This window comes from Nomascus leucogenys, unplaced genomic scaffold, assembly GCF_006542625.1.
Source record: "Nomascus leucogenys isolate Asia unplaced genomic scaffold, Asia_NLE_v1 Super-Scaffold_241, whole genome shotgun sequence".
NCBI classification, from domain to species: domain Eukaryota; kingdom Metazoa; phylum Chordata; class Mammalia; order Primates; family Hylobatidae; genus Nomascus; species Nomascus leucogenys.
This window is the reverse complement of record NW_022095767.1, coordinates 2608417-2630358: the sequence shown is the minus strand read 5'-3', so window position 1 is coordinate 2630358 and position 21942 is coordinate 2608417. Positions and strand designations below refer to the sequence as shown.

Below are 21942 nucleotides of genomic sequence, written 5' to 3'. Positions count from 1 at the left end.
TTTTGAGCAACAGCGTTCTGTTAAGCATTTAGCCAGCTCTGAGAAAGGTTCTGCATTGTGGCATGAGCTGTTAATGCAAGGGTATGTCGTGCCGTTTGCTCTTACACTCCTGCACGCATGCACCCGTGAACCCTGTCACCTGCATGCACTCGTGCAAATGCATGTGCAAACCAGTCACCCCCCCACCTGCGCACACTGGCTGCTGCGCGCTCACCTCGGCCAGTGTGTCGGGCGGCAGCGCGCCTGGCGCGGTGTTCTGCTTCTTGAGGCGGCGCAGCAGCTCCAGGCGCTCCCGCTCGCGCTCCACGGCACGCTGAGCCTCGCGCAGCCGCTCCAGGTCGTGCTGGTAGGCCTGGCGCTGGCGCTCCAGCTCGGCCCGCTCTTGCTCCAGCCGCTCGCGTAGCTGCCGCGCCTCTCCCTCGCGCTCCTGCAGCCGCGCGCCCGCACGCTCCAGCTCCTGTTGCTGCCGCTGTCGCTCGCGCTCCCAGCGCTGCTGCTCCTGCCGCAGCTGGCTCTGCAGCTTCTCCACGGCCGCGCGCTCCTCCCGCTGCTTCTCGAAGTTGCGTTGCCGCTCCTGCTCCAGCAGCAGGTTCCCACGCGTCGACTGCAGCCGGAACTGCTTCTCGCGCTCCTGGATGGCAGCCCGCTGCGTCTCTACATAGCTGTCCTGGTGGGCGATTACCGCCTGCGGAGGGCCAGCGCCAGGCAAGTGAGAGCCGCACCTGCACCCCAGCCAACCAGGAAAGGGCACGCGTGGCCGGCCCCAACCCGCCCCTGTACCTGAAGGTTCAGGAGCAGCTGGGACAGTGTCTGGATCCGCTGGACAAGCTGCGGAGAGGAGAGGGAGATTGATGCTAGTTACTGGGCTGAGGCCACACGCGCGTGCACAAGGCCCTGGGGAGATGGAGACCCGCGGGCGCCTACCTCCGACTCCAGGACTGTGGGCAGACGGGGATCAGATTCCGTGCCTGGAGCCTCCACCTGGGAAGAGGACACCGTCAAACCAGAGAGAGCGGCTCAAGACCCATCCAACTAGACTCAAGCCTGCTTCTTCTTCTTCATCTCCTTTTTTTTTTTTTGAGACAGAATTCTGCTCTTGTTGCCCAAGCTGGAGTGCAGTGGCGCGATCTTGGCTCACTGCACCCTCCAGCTCCTGGGTTCAAGCAGTTCTCCTGCCTCAGCCTCCCGAGTAATCGGGATTATAGGCTCCATCCTCCATGCCTGGCTAATTTTGTGTATTTTTAGTAGAAACGGAGTTTCACCATGTTAGCCAGGCTGGTCTCAAACTCCTGACCTCAGGTGATCTGCCCGCCTCGGCCTCCCAAAGTGCTGGGATTACAGGCATAAGCCACCATGCCTGGCTTCTTTTTTTTTTTTTTTTTTTTTTTTTTGAGACAGGGCCTTGCTCTAGAGTGTAGTGGCCTGATCCTCTCACCTCGGCCTCCTAAGTAGCTGGGACTACAGGTGTGCACCACCAGGATCAGCTATTTTTTTTTTTTTGAGATGGAGTTTTGCTCGTTGCCCAGGCTGCAGTGCAATGGCACGATCTCAGCTCACTGAAACCACCACCTCCCTGATTCAAGTGATTAACCTGCCTCAGCCTCCCAAATAGCTGAAAATACTCGAATGTGCCACCACGCCTGGCTAATTTTGTATTTTTAGTAGAGGCGGGGTTTCACCATGTTGGTCAGGCTGGTCTCGAATTCCTGACCTCAGGTGATCCACCTGCCTTGGCTTCCCACAGTGCTGGGATTACAGGCGTGAGCCACCACACTCAGCAGCTATTTTTAACTTTTTTGAAATAAAGTCTTGCTTGGTCACCCAGGCTAGAGTGCAGTGGTGCAATCTCGGCTCACTGCAACCTCCACCTCCTGGGTTCAAGCGATTCTCCCACCTTAGCCTCCTGAGTAGCTGGAATTACAGGTATCCACCACCACGCCCAGCTAATTTTATATTTTTAGTAGAGACAGGGTTTCACCATTGTTGGCCAGGCTGGTCTCAAACCCTGGACTCAAGTGATCCACCTGAGTCGGCCTCCTGAAGTGCTAGGATTATAGGCATGAGCCACCGCACCCAAAGGATCAGCTATTTTAAAAATATTTTGTCAACATGTGGTCTTGCTATGTTGCCCAGGCTGGTCTCAAACTCATGGCCTCAAGTGATCCTCCCAAGGCCAGGTATGGTGGCCTTGCCTGTAATCCCAACACTTTGGGAGGCCAAGGCAGGAGGACTGCTTGAGCCCAGGAGTTGGAAACCAGCCTGAGCAACCATAGTGAGACCCTGTACCTATAAAAATTTTAAAAATTAGTCAGGTGTGGGGGTGTGCACCTGTAGTCTCAGCTACTTGGGAGGCTGAGGTGTGAGGGTTGCTTGAGCCTAGGAGTTAGAGGCTGCGTGAGCTGTGATCACGCCACTGCCCTTAAGCCTGGGTGACAGAGTGAGACCTTGTCTCCAAAAAAAAAAAAAAAAAAGTGATCCTCCCACCTCGGTCTCCCAAAACACTGGGATTATGGGTGTGAGACACTGCACCCAGCCCCTGCTTATTATTGAAAATATATCCCTTAGTGTGGATAACAGGAAGGACCCAGCACCAGGTCATGACTGGGAACACAGTCCCTGCTAATCATCTGACTTGTGCAAATCTGGGTGTTCGGAAAACGAAGGGCTGGGGCCACCTGGGAGGTAGAGTGGGCTTGGCTATGAGGCCTGCGTGCCAGCTCCGGCCACAGGGGCAAGTCCAAGCCTCAGAGCTGACCAGAGGCAGCTGGCCTTGGCCTCTGACCCCTAACCTGGGCAGGCTCGAGTAGGCACCTGGCCTTCTCATTCAAAAGCAAAGGAACAGCTGGGAAGATCTGGCATCTGGTGGGCGCCACCACACCTGCCCTGGCTGAAAGCTGGTGGCCCCTGTAGGGGGTTCCTCGCCTGTTGATGAAGCCATGGTGAGTGCCCTGAGCCTGTCCCCTCCCCAGCCTTCCTCCTGGGGACCTCTTGCTTTTCCCGGGAGGCTGCAGGAAGAAATCACCTGCCAGCGCGTTAATCTGGGCTGAGATACTGTTATTCACCACAAAACGAACAACGCTTGTCCATGCTGATGAGACCAAAACTAGACAACCCCAGCAGAAGCTCTCACACGCATGAATCCTTACGACGACTCATACTGTACCGGGCAAGTGGATATCCACGTACCACCTGCAGCGAGTCCTCGGAGCCCCCAGGAATGTCACTGTCACTGAGCTTCGAGTCCGGGCTGTTTGGGGGGCCTCGCCAGTCTCGGGGCCTGGGGTCGGTGCTGCTGACTTTCTTCTTGAAACTGCCATCTGAGAACCCCAAGCCAGGGGCGTGAGGATGCTGCCATCCCATGGGGAGGGGGAAGCTTCCCAGTCCACCCCCAGCCCCTGCCCAGGTAGGAAACCCAGGCTGGGCCCGAATGGTGGCATCTGCAGCACAGACGCCTGCTGGAGAGGGGTGGGCTGGTCTGGGTGCTGCTATCACAACACAACCAACAATGTCTGGAGGGTTTCAGAAGGTTCCAGAAAACTGGCTGGGCGTGGTGGCTCACGCCTGCAATCCCAGCACTTTGGGAGGATGAGGCGGGTGGATCACCTGAAGTCAGGAGTTCGAGACCAGCCTGGCCAACGTGGCGAAACCCCATCTGTACTAAAAATACAAAGTAGCTAGGCGTGGTGGCGTGTGCTTGTGGTCCCAGCTACTTGGGAGGCTGAGGCGGGAGAATCACTTGAACCCGAGAGACAGAGGTTGCAGAGAGCCGAGATTGCGCCACTGCACTCTGTCTCAACAACAACAAAAAAGAAGGTTCCAGGAAACCCTACACAAGCTAATGTGCATCCTGAGGGGTGGCCCTGGGGGCGGGAGGGGAGACGGCCCCACTCTTACTCTTGGTGGGGCTGTTTGCACAGTCGTAGCCCGCGAAGGTCTCAGCCCTCCTGGACGGGCCTGTGGAGCTGCCTCCGTCTTCCGCCTGGCTGTTGGCGCTGCCCAGCCGCCTGCAGATCAGGCTCTGGATACCCTCGACTGTGGAAGGAAGGGGACAGGAAGCAGGGGTCGCCCTGCGGAAGTGTGCTGGGGGAATACGGAGCGCTGGGGCAGCGAGACTGGGGTGGATGGAGGGACTCACTGGGGTGGTGATCGCCTGCCCCCTACTGTCTGCCATGGGATTCCAGCCCCACTGTCCCTGTGCACACGCTTACTTCAGGTACGGCCACCAGGACAGGCCAATCCGCATCTAAGTGAGAGGACAGGGCTGTGGGGCAGCCATGGGGAGGGCGGGCACAGGCTCCTGCAGCCCCTTCCACCAGGCCGCCCTGGGCCAGGGGCTGGCGAATGCTGGATGTGGCCCTGCCCAGGGTCAGCAGGAAACACTTGGTGTGTTATATGACAATGACCATACAATGAGTGTGAGACAATGGCCATATGGGAGAGTGACTTTGTGGGGAAGGGCTGTCCACAGAAAGCCCTCTAGGACCAACAGGCTGTGGCCAGGCACAGAGGTGGCAAAAAGAACATTCCAGGCCAAGGTGCGGGATATGAGAGTGTCCCCAGGGAGCCAAGAACAACGGCCGTTGGAGCTGGGTGGAAGGATGTCAGTGGGCCTGGAGGGAGAAAGACTGACCCCGTCTCTGCCTTCTTATTCTCTGGAAGGCAGGGGCTGTGTCAGCTTCCCTCATTGTTGAAAGAGCAGATTGAGGCAGGGTGAGGTGGCTTACGCCTATAATCCCAGCACCTTGGGGGGCAGAGGAGGGTGGATCATCTGAGGTCAGGAGTTCGAGACCAGCCTGGCCAACATGGTGAAACCCAATCTCTACTAAAAATATAAAAATTAGCCGGGCGCGGTGGCTCACGCTTGTAATCCCAGCACTTTGGGAGGCCGAGGCGGGCGGATCACGAGGTCAGGAGATCGAGACCACGGTGAAACCCCGTCTCTACTAAAAATACAAAAAAAAAATTAGCCGGGCGTGGTGGCGGGCGCCTGTAGTCCCAGCTACTCGGAGAGGCTGAGGCAGGAGAATGGCGTGAACCCGGGAGGCAGAGCTTGCAGTGAGCCGAGATTGCGCCACTGCACTCCAGCCTGGGCGACAGAGCGAGACTCCGTCTCAAAAAAAAAAAAAAAAAAAAAAAAAAAATACAAAAATTAGCCGGGCGTGGTGGCAGGTGCCTGTAATCCCAGCTACCCAGGAGGCTGAGGCAGGAGAATTACTTGAACCCAGGAGGTGGAGGTTGCAGTAAGCCGAGATCACGCCACTGCACTCCAGCCTGGGTGACAAAGCGAGACTCCATCTCAAAAAAAAAAAAAAGAAAAAAAGAAAGAGCAGACTGGGCACTGACTGCCTGCCCAAGCGGCCAGCCCAGGGGCCTGGCGGCTGTGTTAGAGCTGTGCGTGGGGACCCCCTGAGGGAGTGTGCATGTGTTTTTCTGGGGATATCACCAGGGACCCACCTCTCAGGAAGAAGAGGAACCTCTGGTGCGTAGGGAACCAGTCTCAGTCAACTTCAGATCCTCCCCACGGCCCGGCTTAGAGCCTCCGCATGCAGGGAGCATCAGAGTGGTGTTGAATGAGGAGAAAGTGCTTTATGTCTGCAAGGAGGGGCTTGGCCCAGATTATGTCTAAGGCCCTTCTGGCTCTGGCAGGCACCAGTAGGGGGTCAGTGCTGCTCCTGGGCCCCCCCAGATAGAAGCCTGTCCTGGACAGAGTGCCGTGTCGGCCATACTGAGCCGTGAGCCTGGCCTGGGGTCCCCTGAGGAGCCCACCCAGGCAAGACTGCACCCTTGAGGTGTGGGCAGCCAACTTACTCTCGCTCATGGCTGACTTGAGAATTAGCTCCCCCTGCAGGGTCTCGGATGGGTCCCCTCCACGGAACAGGCCTCGGGGCTGGGGCAAGTCTTCGAGGCCGCCCATCTCGGCCATCTCCAAGTAGATCTGCTGTTTCTCTAGGAGGCTCTGCGCAATCAGCTGGTCTTTCATGCTCAACCGCTCTGCAGAGTGATGGTGGAGGTGACAGTCAGCCCTGTCGGCCTTCCCTGGAATTGTCTGAGCCCCGAGGACTGGCCTAAGGATGAGGACCCCCGCTGGCCCTGCCCTGAGGTAGGCTGCCCCCTTGAGTCCTGCATTCCTGGGAGGTAGGGGAGGGCATGGCCTTGTCCTCTGATTATTTTCCCCCTTGTTATAAAAATCAGGTTAGCTGTGGTGGCTCAGGCCTACGATCCCAGTACTTAGGGAGGCCAAGGTAGGAGGACTCTTGCGGCCTGGAGTTCGAGACCAGCCTGGGCAACATAATGAGACTCTGTCTCTACAAAGAAATAAAAAATTAGCTAGTTGTGGTGGTGCATGCCTGGGAAATGAGGCAGGAGGATCGCTTGAGCCCAGGAGTTCAAGGCTGCAGTGAGCTATGACTGCACTACTGCACGCCAGCCTGGCCAACAAAGCAAGACCCTGTCTCTAAAATAAACAAAATAAAATCGAACACAGTAGGATGTGAGCAAGGATTGTATCAGGCCCATTTATTAGTCTGGGACCAACTTAGAGCCTTAGAAAACTGAATTTTCCATCCTCCCTTTCTTTCTTTCCTTCCTTCTTCTTTTGAGAAGGAGTCTCGCTCTGTCGCCCAGGCTGGAATGCAGTGGCACGATCTCGGCTCACTGCAACCTCCAACTCCCAGGTTCAAGCGATTCTTCTGCCTCAGCCTCCTGAGTAGCTGGGACTACAGGCACGCACCACCATGCCTGGCTAATTTTTTGTATTTTTAGTAGAAATGGGGTTTTGCCATCTTGGCCAGGCTGGTCTCAAACTCCTGATCTCAAGTGATCCACCCGCTTCCGCCTCCCAAAGTGCTGGGATTACAGGAGTGAGCCACCGCACCCAGCCTAATTTTTAAATTTTTTGTAGAGACGGGGTTTCGCCATGTTGTCCAGGCTGGTCTCAAACTCCTGGCTTCCAGTGATCCATCTGCCTTAGCCTCCCAAAGTGCTGGGATTACAGGCATGAGCCACCATACCACGCCACTTATTGTTTTAGTATTATCCAATTTAGAAATGAATAATACAGGGCTGGGAGCGGTGGCTCACTCCTGTAATCCCAGCACTCTGGGGGGCCGAGGCAGGCAGATTATGAGGTCAAGAGATCAAGACCATCCTGGCCAACACGGTGAAACCCCATCTCTACTAAAAACACAAAAATTAGCGGGGCGTGGTGGCTCGCGCCTATAGTCCCAGCTACTCGGGGGGCTGAGGGAGGAGAATCCCTTGATGCTAGGCGCGGTGGCTCATGCCCGTAATCCCAGCACTTTGGGAGGCCGAGGTGGGTGGATCATGAGGTCAGGAGATTGAGACCATCCTGGCTAACACGGTGAAACCCCATCTCTACTAAAAATACAAAAAATTAGCCAGGCGTGGTGGCGGGCGCCTGTAGTCCCAGCTACTCGGGAGACTGAGGCAGGAGAATGGCATGAACCCAGGAGGCGGAGCTTGCAGTGAGCTGAGATCGCACCATTGCACTCCAGCCTGGGCAGTAGAGCCAGACTCCGTCTCAAAAAAAAAAAAAGAAAAAGAAAAGAGAATCCCTTGGACCCAAGAGGCGGAGCTTGCAGTGAGCCGAGATCATGCCACTGCACTCCAGCCTGGTGACAGAGCGAGGCTCTGTTTAAAAACAAAAAAGATAAAATAAAAAAAAATACAGACATTGAAAGGGAAGACGGGAGCTTGCTGCAGGCTACAGGGTACCAGGAATTGTTCTTGACAAAGCGCTCACTGAACGCGGATGAACTTTAACATCACACCCAGCGAGAGAAGCCAGACCCAAAAGGCTGCGCGGTGTGTGACTCCATTTATGTGGAATGTCCAGACAGGCCAATCCACAGGGATAAGAAGTAGATTCCTGTTGCCAGGGTTGGGGCATGGGGTGGGGAGTGACTCTTAACGGGGACGGGGCTTCTTTCTGGGGTGGTGGAACGTTCTAGTTAACGTGATTCTGGTTGCATAATTGGAAATGCACTGAAATGCCACCGAACCCAACGCTTGGGAGGGTGAGTGGCGTGGTGTGTGAATTACATCTCAGTAGTGTAATTAAACAAACAGGGAGGAGGAAGCTCTGGAAGGAGGCTGTGGGGGCCCTCTGCTATTCCTTCGTATGGGGCTGGGATGCCCTGTCGAGCTCCTGGCTACACGAGGATGGGGTGGTGGCGGTGTGCGTGGCTGTGCGGTTAGCTCTGGAAGGGGCTCAGGGCCCCTGAGCTCTCCTCTGTCCCTCTCCCACATACCCCCGAAAGGGCTAAGTGACCTCTGGAGATCGCTGTGTCATGGCACAGCCCCGTTCTAATGCTTCACAGAGCTGCAGGACATGGCACAGCCCACGGGAAAACGCTGGGTCACTTGGGGGGCAGTTCGCCCTCTGTGGTCAGTCCTGATGGGGGGCCCAGGGCTCACCATGCAAGGGGTGTGCCCACAACGCCGTCTCCCCCTCACCTTGAAAGTCCCGGAGTCTCGTGGCGCGGGCCTCGACCACCTTCCTTTCCTCTTCGGGCAGGCTGAAGGGCCCCTCCTCCTCGTCAGGGCAGCTGCAGGGAGAGGAGTCGGGTGGGTAACTGCGCTTCCCAGGCAGGCCGGCCTCCGGCACAGACACTGGTTCGGCAGAACCAGCCGCCAGGACCGTCTCTGACTTTTGGAGTGATTTAGCTTGTTCGTGGTACAGGAGGACGAGGAGGGGAAGAGAGAGAGCCACTGACATTCATCCGGCCCCAAAGTGCCAGGGCATAACCAGGAAGAGGCTTTATGTGCCTGCCTGTGACTTAGAGGAGGAGTCCAGGGGACAGCGGTCTTGCAGGGGACCTGCCAGGTGCAGGTGGTGGCTGCAAGCCCCACAGAGCTACAGCTACTGTGGATGGGGGAGTCTGAACCAGGCTAAGGCACCAAGAAGCCTCCAGGAATCAAGAGAGGGAGTGGACAGGCATGGTAGCTCACGCCTGTAATCCCAACACTTTGGGAGGCCAAGGCAGGAGGATGGCTTGAGGCCAGGAGTTCAAGACCAGCCTGGGCAACACAGTGAGGCCCCATCTCTAAAACAATTAAAAATCTAGCTGGGTGTGGTGGTGTGTGCCTGTAGTTCCAGCTACTTGGGAGGCCGAGGGGGTATGATGTCTTGAGCCCAGGAGTTTGGGTTGCAGTAAGCTATGATTGTGCCAGTGCACTCCAGCCTGGGTGACAGAGCAAGAGCCCGACTCTAAAAAACAAAACAAAACAAAATAGGCTGGGCGCAGTGGCTCACGCCTGTAATCCCAGCTACTCGGGAGGCTGAGGCAGGAGAATCGCTTGAACCTGGGAGGTGGAGGCTGCAGTGAGCTGAGATTGCATTACTGCACTCCAGCCTGGGCAACAGAGCAAGACTTTGTCTCAAAAAAAAAAAAAAAAAAAAAAAAAAAGAAGGAGGGGAAGCCAGCTGGTTCCAGGCCCTGAGGGGTGCTCGGCCCAAGGAGGAAGGACAAGATGCCAGGAAGGACAAGACGCCATGCCCTGCTCCAACAAATCTGGCCCTAGAATGCAGACAGCCCGCCATGGCAGGTGCAGTGGCCCACGCATGCAGAAAGGCCCAGGTTACTGCTGCCTTTCCAGGCCCGTTGGCCTCAACATCCAACAGGTTGAGTCATCAGAAGGAGCTGGAATGGTGTCATGGGTCCCAAGCTGGGATGAGGGAGTTCAAGGTCACAGCCGACGGCCAACCATCGAAGCCAAGGGTGGACCAGTCAGTGGAAGGAACACAGCGGGTGGGGAGACCCCCCCAGGCCCTCCTCACCTCTCCACAGCCCTTCGGATATGGGCCATCCAGGCGTTCCTGTCCTCTTTGGAGCTCGTGTAGATTTCATACATCTCTGGCCCTTGCAAGGAGGCGCTGATCAGAAACATCGCTTTCTCCTCGTTGGCCACTTCCCTCACGATGAGCTTTTGTAACGAGATGACAGGTGGCTTTGAGTCCTGCATGGGTAGAGGGCATTGGGGAGGTCACCCTTTACCCCACCGCACCCAAACAGCAGCGAGGTCAAGGGCCTGATGAGGGGAACTAAGAGTGGGGGTCACGCTCCTCGTTTCTTTTCAAACAATTCAAAGCAGAAATATTTTGCCATCTGGGGGAAAAAGACACTATTGCAATGAAATCCTAGAATCCTTTTTTTTTTTTTTTTTTTTTTTTTTTTTACTATCTTGGAGGCCAGGTCTTGCTCTGTCACCCAGGCTGTAGTGCAGTGGTGCAATCATTGCTCCCTGCAGCCTTAACTTCCAGGCTCAAGTGATCCTCCCACCTCAGCCTCCTGAGTAGCTGGGATTATAGGTGCATGCCACCAGGCCCAGCTAAGTTTTGTATTTTTTATAGAGATGAGATCTCACTATGTTGCCCAGGCTGGTCTTGAACTCCTAGGCTCAAGTGATCCTCCTACCTCGGCCTCCCAAAGTGCTGAGATGACAGGAGTGAGCCATCTTGCCCCTTAGTATCCTGATAATGTGTCAATTTTGTCAGCTTAAAAATTTTTAAAAATAGTCAGCAATGCACATACACACGACAAAGCTCAAAAGATACAACAGTATGTAGTATATAACAACAAATAAACCCATCTCTGTCTTGTGCCTCAGGCCACCCAGAGCCACCGGTATTTCTAGTCTGTCACGCATCCTTCAAGAGACAATGCCTCCACAGACCAGCAGAACGTACATTTTAACTGGCTAGAGTGGGTTACACTGTGTTCCCCACAAATCATAAGAGGTCCTGACCCCCAGTACCTCAGAATGTGGCTGTCTTTGGAGATGGGGCCTTTAAAGAGGTGACTAAGGTCTGGGTGTGGTGGCTCACTCCTGTAATCCCAGCACTTTGGGAGGCTGAGGCAGGTAGATCACTTAATCAAGGAGTTCAAGACCAGTGTGGCCAACGTGGTGAAACCCCGTCTCTACTAAAAATACAAAAAGTAGCTGGGTGTGGCGGCGGGAACCTGTAATCCCAGCTACTCAGGAGGCTGAGGCAGGGGAATCACTTGAACTCGGGAGGTGGAGTTTGCAGTGAGTCGAGATTGTGCCATTGCACTCCAGGCTGGGTGACACAGCGAGACTCTGTCTCAAAAAAACAAAAAGAGAGAGAGAGAGAGATGATTATGGCAAAATGAGATCATATGGGCGGGCCCAAATCCAATCCAATCTGACTGGCATCCTTCTAACAAGAGGAGATTAGCAGAGACACACACAGAGGGATGGCCACGTGAGGACACAGAGTACAGACGAGCAGATGGCTGTCTACAAGCCAACGGGCCTCAGAAGAAACCAACCATGCCAACACCTTCATCTTGGACTTTCAGCCTGCAGAAACGTGAGACGATAAATTTATGTGGTCTAAACCACCCAGTCCATGATACTTTGTTTACAGCAGCCTCAGCAAACAAATACACTGGTTAAGAACACACCAGCAGCTGGACGCGGTGGCGCAAGACTGTAATCCCATCACTTTGGGAGGCCAAGGCAGGAGGATCACTTGAGGTTAGGAGTTGGAGACCACCCTGGCCAACATGGTGAAACCCCGTCTCTACTAAAAATACAAAAAATTAGCCAGGCCTGTTGACGGGTGCCTGTAATCCCAGCTACGTGGGCCTGGGAAACTCACAGGTGCCCCTTCCATGGGCAGTTTCAGCCAACCTCCCAACAAGGTCACAGCAAGCAGGGCCCTTCATCTGTTTTTTGTTTGTTTGTTTTGTTTTTTTGTTTTGAGATAGAGTCTCGCTCTGTTGCCCTGGCTGGAGAGCAGTGGCGCAATCTTGCTGGAGAGCAGTGGCACAATCTCAGCTCACTGCAACCTTCGCCTCCTGGGTTCAGGTGATTATCCTGCCTCAGCCTCCTGAGTAGCTGGGACTACAGACATGGGCCACCATGCCCGGCTAATTTTTGTATTTTTAGTAGAGGTGAGGTTTCACCATGTTGGCCAGGTTGGACTTGAACTCCTGAGCTCAAGTGATCCACCCACCTTGGCCTCCCAAAGCGCCGGGATTATAGGCATGAGCCACAGCACCCAGCTGACCCTTCGTCTGAATAGACAGGATACATACCACAGAAGCAAAGACGTATTTCTGATCTTTTTCTTGTAGCAGCAAAAGTACATCGGTCAGCAGGACGGCCAGGACATCTGAGAAAACAGCATGGAAGGAGGCATCTTAAAGGTCCCATGGCCAGGAGGTCTTGCTGGCAACCCCCACGGATGCCACTTCCCAGGAAGGTGTAAGCAGCGTGATGCTTCTGCCTGGGCCTAGAAGTTTCCTTTCTGCCTTGCCTGCACCCCCCATCACCTTTCCAGGTCTCAACCTTCAGCACCAACGAGCAGCCGGAGCCTCCTCTAAGTCCCTTCTGTGTCCAGAGCTCAAACCAGGGCTCCCGCCCGTGTTAGGCCACTGTGCCTGGCAGTTCTCTTTGCTGTAACAACACCTGCTGGGTCTGACCTTTGAGAGTCTGATATGGTTTGGCTGCGTTCCCACCTACATCTCATCTTGAATTCCCACGTGCTGTAAGAGGGACCCGGTGGGAGGTAATTGAATCATGGGGGCAGATCTTTTCCATGCCTTTCCCGTGATAGTGAATGAGTCTCACAAGAGCTGACAGTTTATAAGGGGGAATTTCCCTGCACAAGGTCCCCCTCTCTTTGCCTGCTGCCATCCATGTAAGGCATGACTTGCTCCTCCTGCCTTCTGCCATGATTGTGAGGTCTTCCCCCCCAGGTGGAACTATTTAAGTCCATTAAACCTCTTTCTTTGGTAAGTTGCCCAGTCTCAGGTATGTCTTTATCAGCAGCATGAACACGGACTAATACAGCATCTCTCCCTCTGATGTCTCAGATGTGAACGGAGCTCTCTGTTCTCTGCTCCTGGGTCACCAGGGCCCAAGCCACTGCAGCGATGCAGGCCAGGGGTGGTCTCAGTCCCCTCGTGCCCCTCAGTCCTCCTCAGTGCCTTGTCCCTGTATGAATGTCTCATGCTGTATGGCTTCCTGCACATAGATGCAAACCCTGAGCTGTGTTTCAAGGGCAACGCCACTTTTGGGGAGCTGCTTCCAACACCCCTAAGTCAGATACGCTTTTGCTAATTCTCTCACACTGCAGCCTGCTGGCTTCCTTAAAGCATCTGCTGGACTTCTAACTCGTTTTTCCGTTTGTTTGCTTGTTTCTCTCTTTCAGCCCTAGTGACTGATGCCCTAAAAGGCTAGGCGCCAGGTCTTGCCCGGTGGGGTGTATTCCTACCATCCAACTCTGTGCCTGGCGGGCAGAAGGCACTAAACCTGTCTGTGAAATACACGCCTACTCAAATGATGAGTGGGCAAATGCTGTCATTTGGCCACCTCAGTGACTCCCTCAAGATCCTTAAAGATGCTGATGTGAATGGATAGCTTGGGATGTTTCCAGAGGCTGCAAAAATGAACAGGAAACCCAGGGATGAATCCTGAGCGCTCTCTGGTCTGAACTGCAACATGGGTCTTGAAAATAGGGCTCGGAGCACACCCTGGGCAGCGAGTGGGATGCTTGGGGACATTGATCAGCAGTCCTGGGAGTATTCTCTACCCACATGGGGGCCACTCAGTGGCCGGGCCCATGGCAGGCAGGCTGGCCCATGACTAACCAGATGGGCAGCTGAGCGTGTTCGGAATTCTGGGCCCAAACCTGGGGTGTCACGATGTGTCACCAATGCCCTGGGTATCCATTTGGAAGTCAACGACTCAGCATGCCCTCCTGGTTTGTACTGCACCCTTCCAAAGACCAGAGGAGGAGGATGGTGATACAACCACCTTTTATGCTACACCCCAGCTGCCTTCCTCATCCTGACTCAGCTCATAACCTCCCTTCAGCCATGAAGTAGCCAGACTTCAGTGGCTCTGTGTCAGTTGACACCCACCAAACCAAGATGGTGCTCACTGATCCGAGATGATGCCACCACTCCCAAGACCATGCCACCAGTCCAAGATGGCACCCACCAATCAAAATGGTGGCCACTGATCCAAGAGGGAGCCCACTGATCAAGATGATGCCACCATTCCAAGATGGTGCTCATTGATCCAAGATGGTACTCACTGATCCAGGATGATGTCACTACTTCCAAGACTATGCCACCAATCCAAGATGGCACCCACTGATCTAAGATGGTGCCATCATTCCCAAGAGTGTGCCACCAATCCAATATGGCACCCACCAACCCAAATGGTGCCCACTGATTCAAGAGGGCACCCACCAAGATGGTGCCACTGATCCAAGATGGTACTACCATTCCCAAGACCATGCCACCAATCCAAGATGGCACCCACCACTCCAAGAGGGTGCCAACTCCCAAGATGGTGCCACCAATCCAATATGGTGCCACCACTCCAAGATGGTGCTGCTAATCCAATATGGCACCCACAATCCAAGATGATGCCCACTGATCCAAGATGGCACCCATCACTCTAAGAGGGCACCCACAACTCCCAAGATGGTGCTACCAACCCAAGATAGCACCCACCAATCCAATATAGTGCCACCAATCCAACGTGGCACCCACCAATAAAAAATGGCAACCAACACTCCAAAATGGTACCCACTGATACAGGATAGTGCCACCAATCAAGAGAGTACCCACCAATCCAAGATGGTGACCACCTCTCCAAGATGGTACCCACTGATACAAGATGGTGCCACTAACCTAAGACAGTGCCCACCACTCCAAGACAGTGCCCACTGATCCAAGATGGCACCCACTAGAGGTGGCCAGGGGCAGGCCTTTACCTTTCAAGCGCCCTGATGTGGTCTTCCAGCATAGCATGCCCTCCAGGTGAAGCTGCCGCTGAAGCATGTCTTCCTTGCGGAAGGTGAGCCCGTTCTTGAGTTTGCTGGAGGACTTCAGGTCCATCTTCCCTGCGATCTCCCTGAGGCGCTGGCCCTTCTCACACTCGCTGACCTTGGCGTCCACTTGTGAGATGATATCTTTGATGAGGTTCAAGGCCTGGGTCAGGTCTTCATAGTCCTCAGTGCCAGCTGCCACACATAGCAGAGTTAACGTCTTTCTTTTCCACTTTAACACAACAGAAGTGGACACACTCACTATGTATGGGTGTGTGGGATCTATGAGGTGTGTGGACACACTCATGTATGGGCGTGTGGGATCTATGAGGTGTGTGGACACACTGTGGGCGTGTGGGATCTATGAGGTGTGTGGACACACTATGTATGGGCGTGTGGGATCTATGAGGTGAGTGGACACACTCATGTATGGGCGTGTGGGATCGATGAGGTGTGTGGACACACTATGTATGGGCGTGTGGGATCTATGAGGTGTGTGGACACACTCACTATGGGCGTGTGGGATCTATGAGGTGTGTGGACACACTCATGTATGGGCGTGTGGGATCTATGAGGTGTGTGGACACACTCATGTATGGGCGTGTGGGATCTATGAGGTGTGTGGACACACTCATGTATGGGCGTGTGAGATCTATGAGGTGTGTGGACACACTCATGTATGGGCGTGTGGGATCGATGAGGTGTGTGGACACACTGTGGGCGTGTGGGATCTATGAGGTGTGTGGACACACTATGTATGGGCGTGTGGGATCTATGAGGTGAGTGGACACACTCATGTATGGGCGTGTGGGATCGATGAGGTGTGTGGACACACTATGTATGGGCGTGTGGGATCTATGAGGTGTGTGGACACACTCACTATGGGCGTGTGGGATCTATGAGGTGTGTGGACACACTCATGTATGGGCGTGTGGGATCTATGAGGTGTGTGGACACACTCATGTATGGGCGTGTGGGATCTATGAGGTGTGTGGACACACTCATGTATGGGCGTGTGAGATCGATGAGGTGTGTGGACACACTCATGTATGGGCGTGTGGGATCTATGAGGTGTGTGGACACACTCATGTATGGGCGTGTGGGATCTATGAGGTGTGTGGACACACTCATGTATGGGCGTGTGAGATCTATGAGGTGTGTGGACACACTCATGTATGGGCATGTGGGATCGATGAGGTGTGTGGACACACTCGTGTATGGGCGTGTGGGATCTATGTGGTGTGTTCTCCAAGGCCACCACTCAGAAGACCCTCAAGATCACTTCCCAACTGTAATCTCCTGAGATGCAAATAGTTCTCCAAGATAAATGCAACACTTTAGAGTTTAGTTTTGCGGCGGGGGGGGGCATTGTGGGGACAGAGTCTGGCTCTGTCGCCCAGGCTGGAGTACAGTGGCGCAATCTCAGCTCACTGCAACTTGTCTCTCAGGTTCAAGCGATTCTCCTGCCTCAGTCTCTGGAGTAGCTGGGATTACAGGCACCCGCCACCATGCCCAGCTACTTTTTTTGGTATTTTTAGTATAGACAGGGTTTTGCTATGTTGGCCAGGCTGGTCTCAAACTCCTGATCTCAAGTGATCTGCCTGCCTCAGCCTCCCAAAGTGCTGGGATTACAGGCATGAGCCACCACGCCTGGCTCAGAGTTGAGTTTCTACCTAGGTAGAGCGTCCATCGAATGCAGAAGCTAAGGTGCAATTCAAGTGGCAAAACTGCCACGACTAGCTCTGCTGTCTACTGCTTGGTAAACAAACTCTCCTCTGTTCCAATCCCTTCATAAAAGACTCCCAGCTGGGCGCGGTGGCTCACACCTGTAATCCCAGCACTCTGGGAGGCCGAGGTGGGCGGATCACCTGAGGTTGGGAGTTTAAGACCAGCCTGGCCAACATGGAGAAACCTTGTCTCTACTAAAAATATAAAAATTAGCCAGGCGTGGTGGACATGCCTGTCATCCCAGCTACTTGGGAGGCTGAGGCAGGAGAATCACTTGAACCCGGGAGGCAGAGGTTGCAGTGAGCCAAGATTATGCCACTGCACTCTAGCCTGGGCCATAAGAGTGTCTTATTGCTGTCTTAAAATAAATAAATTAATTAATTAATTAAAAAAATAAAAAGACTTCTTCCACCTCCTGTTGTGACTGGGATCTGGCTCCTCCCATTCCAAGGATGTGGCTTTTATAGCGGGGAAACTTGTTCATCCTCTCATAGCCTGAATTCACTGGTGAAGCAAGAGTTGTGGTCAGCATGGCCCTGGCTCCCAGAACTCCCGGCTGGACTGCCCGCCCTTCTCTGCCTCCCTGGCTCCAGACACATCCCTTGCTCAGCCCTGGTCATATGACACAGAGGCCATCTCTGGGTCTGTTTGAACCACCAGGGCACCATCTCCATCCATTCATTCATCCTTTCCACAGACACTGACACTGAGGGCCTGCGGTGGCCCAGCCTGTGCTAGGGGCTGGGGGAAACAGTTGGCAAATAAGACCTGGCTCCTGCTTTCATGGTGCTGACCACCCCATCTTTCTTGTATCAAAAACCCCAGGCCAGGCTCGGTGCGGCGCAGTGGCTCACGCCTGTAATCCCAGCACTTTGGGAGGCCAAAGTGGGCGGATCATTTGAGGCCAGGAGTTTAAGACCAGCCTGATCAACATGGTGAATCCCCATCTCTACTACAAATATCAAAATTAGCTGGGTGTGGTGGCGGGCGCCTGTAGTCCCAGCTACTCGGGAGGCTGAGGCAGGAGAATCGCTTGAACTTGGGAAGCGGAGGTTGCAGTGAGCCGAGATCGCGCCACTGCACTCCAGCCTGAGGGACAGAGCAAGACTGTCTCAAAACAAACAAAAAAACCCAGGCCAGATGTGATGGCTCATGCCTGTGATCCCAGCACTTTGGAGAGACCGAGGCAGGAAGATCACTTGAACCCAGGAGTTCCAGACCAGCCTGGGCAACACAGCGAGACCCCATCTCTACAAAAAAAAAAAAAAATTAAAAAAAAAATTAACTGGGTGTAGTGGCGTATGCCTGTAGTCCCAGGTGCCTGGGAGGCTGAGGTAGGCGGATCACTTGAGCCCCGGAGTTGGAGGCTGCAATGAGCTATGATTTCACCACTACACTCCAGCCTGGGCAACAGAGTGAGATTCTGTCTCTTAAGAAAAAAAAAGGAACCCCAGCCCCCAGCAAAGTGGATTTCAAAGGGAATTTATCCAGTTTGCTGCTCAAATAGGGAGTGGGTACAGGGAGAGAGCCCCGTGCTGCAGCAGCACGGGCGGGCGGGGCAGTGGGGAGAAGGCCTACCTTCCGTGTTCTGGATGATGCGCTCCACCAGCACTGGGTATTTGGTTATGCGTTGCGTAACCAGGAGAATGCACTCCTGCACGCCAAGCCGCCGCACGATGGAGAAGTTGCCAATTTTCTAGGAAACGGAAAGCAAGGTCCCGTATTAACATCTCGGAAACGGACAGCAAGATCCCGTATTAACATCTCGGAAACGGACAGCAAGATCCCGCATTAACATCTCGGAAACGGACAGCAAGATCCCGCATTAACATCTCGGAAACGGACAGCAAGATCCCGCATTAACATCTCGGAAACGGACAGCAAGATCCCGTATTAACATCTCGGAAACGGACAGAAAATCCCGTATTAACATCTCGGAAATGGAAACAGAAAGTGAGATCCCGCATTAACATCTCGGAAACGGACAGCAAGATCCCGCATTAACATCTCGGAAATGGACAGCAAGATCCCGCATTAGCATCTCGGAAACGGACAGCAAGATCCCGTATTAACATCTCGGAAACGGACAGAAAATCCCGTATTAACATCTCGGAAATGGAAACAGAAAGCGAGATCCCGCATTAACAGCTTGGAAACGGACAGCAAGATCCCATATTAACATCTCGGAAAGGACAGCAAGATCCCACATTAACATCTCAGAAACGGACAGCAAGATCCCGCATTAACATCTCGGAAACGGACAGCAAGATCCCGCATTAACATCTCAGAAACGGACAGCAAGATCTGGTATTAACATCTCGGAAACGGAAACAGAAAGCAAGATCCCGTATTAACATCTCAGAAAGGGACAGCAAGAGCCTGTATTAACATCTCAGAAACAGAAAGCAAGATCCTGCATTAACAGCTTGGAAATGGACAGCAAGATCCCGTATTAACATCTCAGAAACAGAAAGCAAGATTCCGTATTAACGTCTCGGAAATGGACAGCAAGATCCCGTATTAACATCTTGGAAACGGACAGCAAGATCCTGCATTAATATCTCGGAAACGACAGCAAGATCCTGCATTAACATCTCAGCTCCTGCCCAATTCATCAACAATCGGCTGCCGAGGCTGGGGCTCCTTCCTTTCTCAGCTCACCAGGACCTTTCTTTTGTCACTTTGGAGGAGACAGACACAGACACCTGAAAGCAGGGATCACCTGCTATATACACAAAGGCCACTAAAGGCCAGATGTGGTTGTTCATGCCTGTAATCTCAGCACTTTGGGAGGCCAAGGTGGGAGGAACATTTGAGACCAGGAGTTTGAGACCAGCCTGGGCAACACAGCAAGACCCCATCTCTACAAAAAATTAAAATATTAGCTGGGCATGGTGGCACACTCCTGTAGTCCCAGCTACTCAGGAAGCAGAGACAGGAGGTTTTGCTTGAGCCCAGGAGTTTGAGGCTGCAGTGAGCCATGATTCTTCCATTGCACTCCAGCCTGGGCAACAGAGCAAGACCCTGACTCTTAAAAAAATAAATGAGAACCAGCCAGGGGGTTGTTATGGAAATCATCTGTCAAGCTGTCCACACACACGATGTCAACATGAACACACACCCCCTAACCCATGACTGCTGGAACCCTCCAGAACTAGAGTGGGCATGTGCCTTTTGAATGGGTCCCTGGGTGTGATCTCAGCTCACTGCAACCTCCGCCTCCCGAGTTTAAGCGATTCTCCTGTCTCAGCCTCCGAGTGCTGGGATTACAGGTGTGTGCCACCACACCTGGCTAATTTTTGTAGTTTTAGTAGAGATGAGATTTCGCCATATTCCCCAGGCTGGTCTCAAACTCCTGGGCTCAAATGATCTGCCTGCCTTGGCCTTCCCAAAAGTGCTGGGATTCCAAGCGTGAGCCACCATGCCCAGCCTGGGTGCTTTCTGATGCTCACCTCCGGCGAAGAACCAAAAGGGGTCACCTGACACTCTCTCAGGAGCATAGCACATTTTCTGCTTGTTTGCTCCCGCTGCTCTTGTATGCATTTTAGGGATGCCAGCACTTGCAAAGAGCCACTGAAGAGGCCCAGAGCCGCTGTGGGATTTGCAAGTCTGTGGACGGAGGTTTCATTGGAATCCCCCTCCTGGCTTTGAGGAACTGCAGCTTCAAAACGATCCTCTCCCTTTCCCACCTACCTATAATGCAATGAAGTTTAAACGCATGTCACTCCTAACTTTGGACCACTGGGTGTAGAATGCCACTGCAGAACCAAGTCCTGGCCAGGCCACAGGTGATGCAGCTCTTGTGGAATCAGCGGTGTTAGGGCCTCTAAAGAGGTGAATGTTGATAGAACCAACTAGCCATCATCCAAGTGTGGTTTCTAGGACGCGGGAGGTGGGGTCTCCCTTGACTTGGCTGACTCCGGCTGGGCTTCGAGCACCTACCCATGCTCACACAAAGGAGGCAGGAAGATCATTCTACATGCTCCAGGGGTGAACACGGACCAGCAAGGGGACAAACGTTTGGAGTAACCCTCCTTTTTTTATTTTGTATTTTTTTGAGATGGAGTTTCGCTCTTGTTGCCCAGGCTGGAGTGCAGTGGTGCGATCTCGGCTCACCGCACGCTCCGCCTCCCGGGTTCACACCATTCTTCTGCCTCAGCCTTCTGAGTAGCTGGGACTACAGGCGCCTGCCACCACGCCCGGCTAATTTTTTGTACTTTTAGTAGAGACCGGGTTTCACCATGTTAGCCAGGATGGTCTTGATCTCCTGACCTTGGGATCCGCCCAACTTGGCCTCCCAAAACGCTGGGATTACAGGCGTGAGCCACCGCGCCCGGCCCACGCCTGGCTATTTTTTTGTATTTTTAGTAAAGACAGGGTTTCGTCATGTTGGGCAGGCTGGTATTGAACTCCTGACCTCAGGTGATCTGCCCGCCTTGGCCTCCCAAAGTTACAGGGATTACAGGTATGAGCCACCGTGCCCATCTGGAGTAACCCTCCTTACGACAGACGGCATCCCCAAGGCAAAACAGGGCGGCTCTGGAGGGCCAGTTCCTGGGGCAGGGCAGCCCCTTCAAACGATCCTTTGTGTCATCCAAACAGTGATGACACAAAGTGATGGTCAGCAGGTCCCATGCTGAGGGCTGCAGGGGTCTCTCAGGGGCCACTGTGGCCTGGCAAGGAACAAAGTCTAGATATGCTTTCTTTGATTGATTTTGTTAATATGTGTGTGTGTATATATATGTATTTTATATAATAGAGATGGGATCTTGCTATGTTGCCCAGGCTGGTCTTAAACTCCTGAGCTCAACTGATTTTCCCTCCTTAGCTGCTGGGGTAGCTGGGGTTACAGGTGTGCACCACCATGCCTGGCTAATTTTTAAATTTTTCGTAGAGACAGGATCTTGCTATGTTGCCCAGGCTGGTCTCGAACTCCTGGCCTCAAGCGATCCTCCTGCCTTGGCCTCCCGAAGTGCTGGATTTACAGCGTGAGGCATTGCATCTGGCCTGCTTTATTTTACATCTCAGGATTCTATGTAAGATTTCACTGATGTGTTCTGAATGGGGTTGTAGTTAAAACCCAAACCAAACCTTGAAAATCACTGCTACATAACAGATGCCTTATAATTCCCAAGTCCCAAGACTCTACAATTCTGTGGAAAAACCCCACAGTGAAGAATATAAGTTTTTTGTTTGTTTGTTTTGTTTTTTTTGAGACAGATTCTTGCTCTGTTGCCAGGCTGGAGTGCAGTGGCAGTGGCGTGATCTCGGCTCACTGTAACCTTCGCTTCCTGGGTTCAAGCAATTCCTCTGCCTCAGCCTCCCAAGTAGCTGGGATTACAGGTGCGTGCCACCGTGCCCGGCTAATTTTTTGTATTTTAATA

At 53.4% G+C, this 21942-nt stretch overlaps 1 protein-coding gene across 4 annotated transcripts in view; it reads right to left on the bottom strand.

The window, feature by feature from the left end:
- LOC100581805 (rho guanine nucleotide exchange factor 18) overlaps positions 1-21942 on the bottom strand; it is a 78900-nt gene that overhangs the window by 4593 nt on the left and 52365 nt on the right. For all 4 annotated transcript variants that reach the window (XM_030807772.1, XM_030807773.1, XM_030807770.1 and 1 more), the window contains 11 exons: positions 18137-18254; positions 14777-15025; positions 12084-12160; positions 9800-9978; positions 8476-8567; positions 5809-5991; positions 3895-4032; positions 3187-3317; positions 925-981; positions 781-828; positions 215-685 (listed from right to left, as the gene is read on the bottom strand). In XM_030807772.1, the coding sequence (XP_030663632.1) occupies positions 215-685; positions 781-828; positions 925-981; positions 3187-3317; positions 3895-4032; positions 5809-5991; positions 8476-8567; positions 9800-9978; positions 12084-12160; positions 14777-15025; positions 18137-18254 (1743 nt within the window). The remainder of the gene's footprint in view (positions 1-214; positions 686-780; positions 829-924; positions 982-3186; positions 3318-3894; positions 4033-5808; positions 5992-8475; positions 8568-9799; positions 9979-12083; positions 12161-14776; positions 15026-18136; positions 18255-21942) is intronic.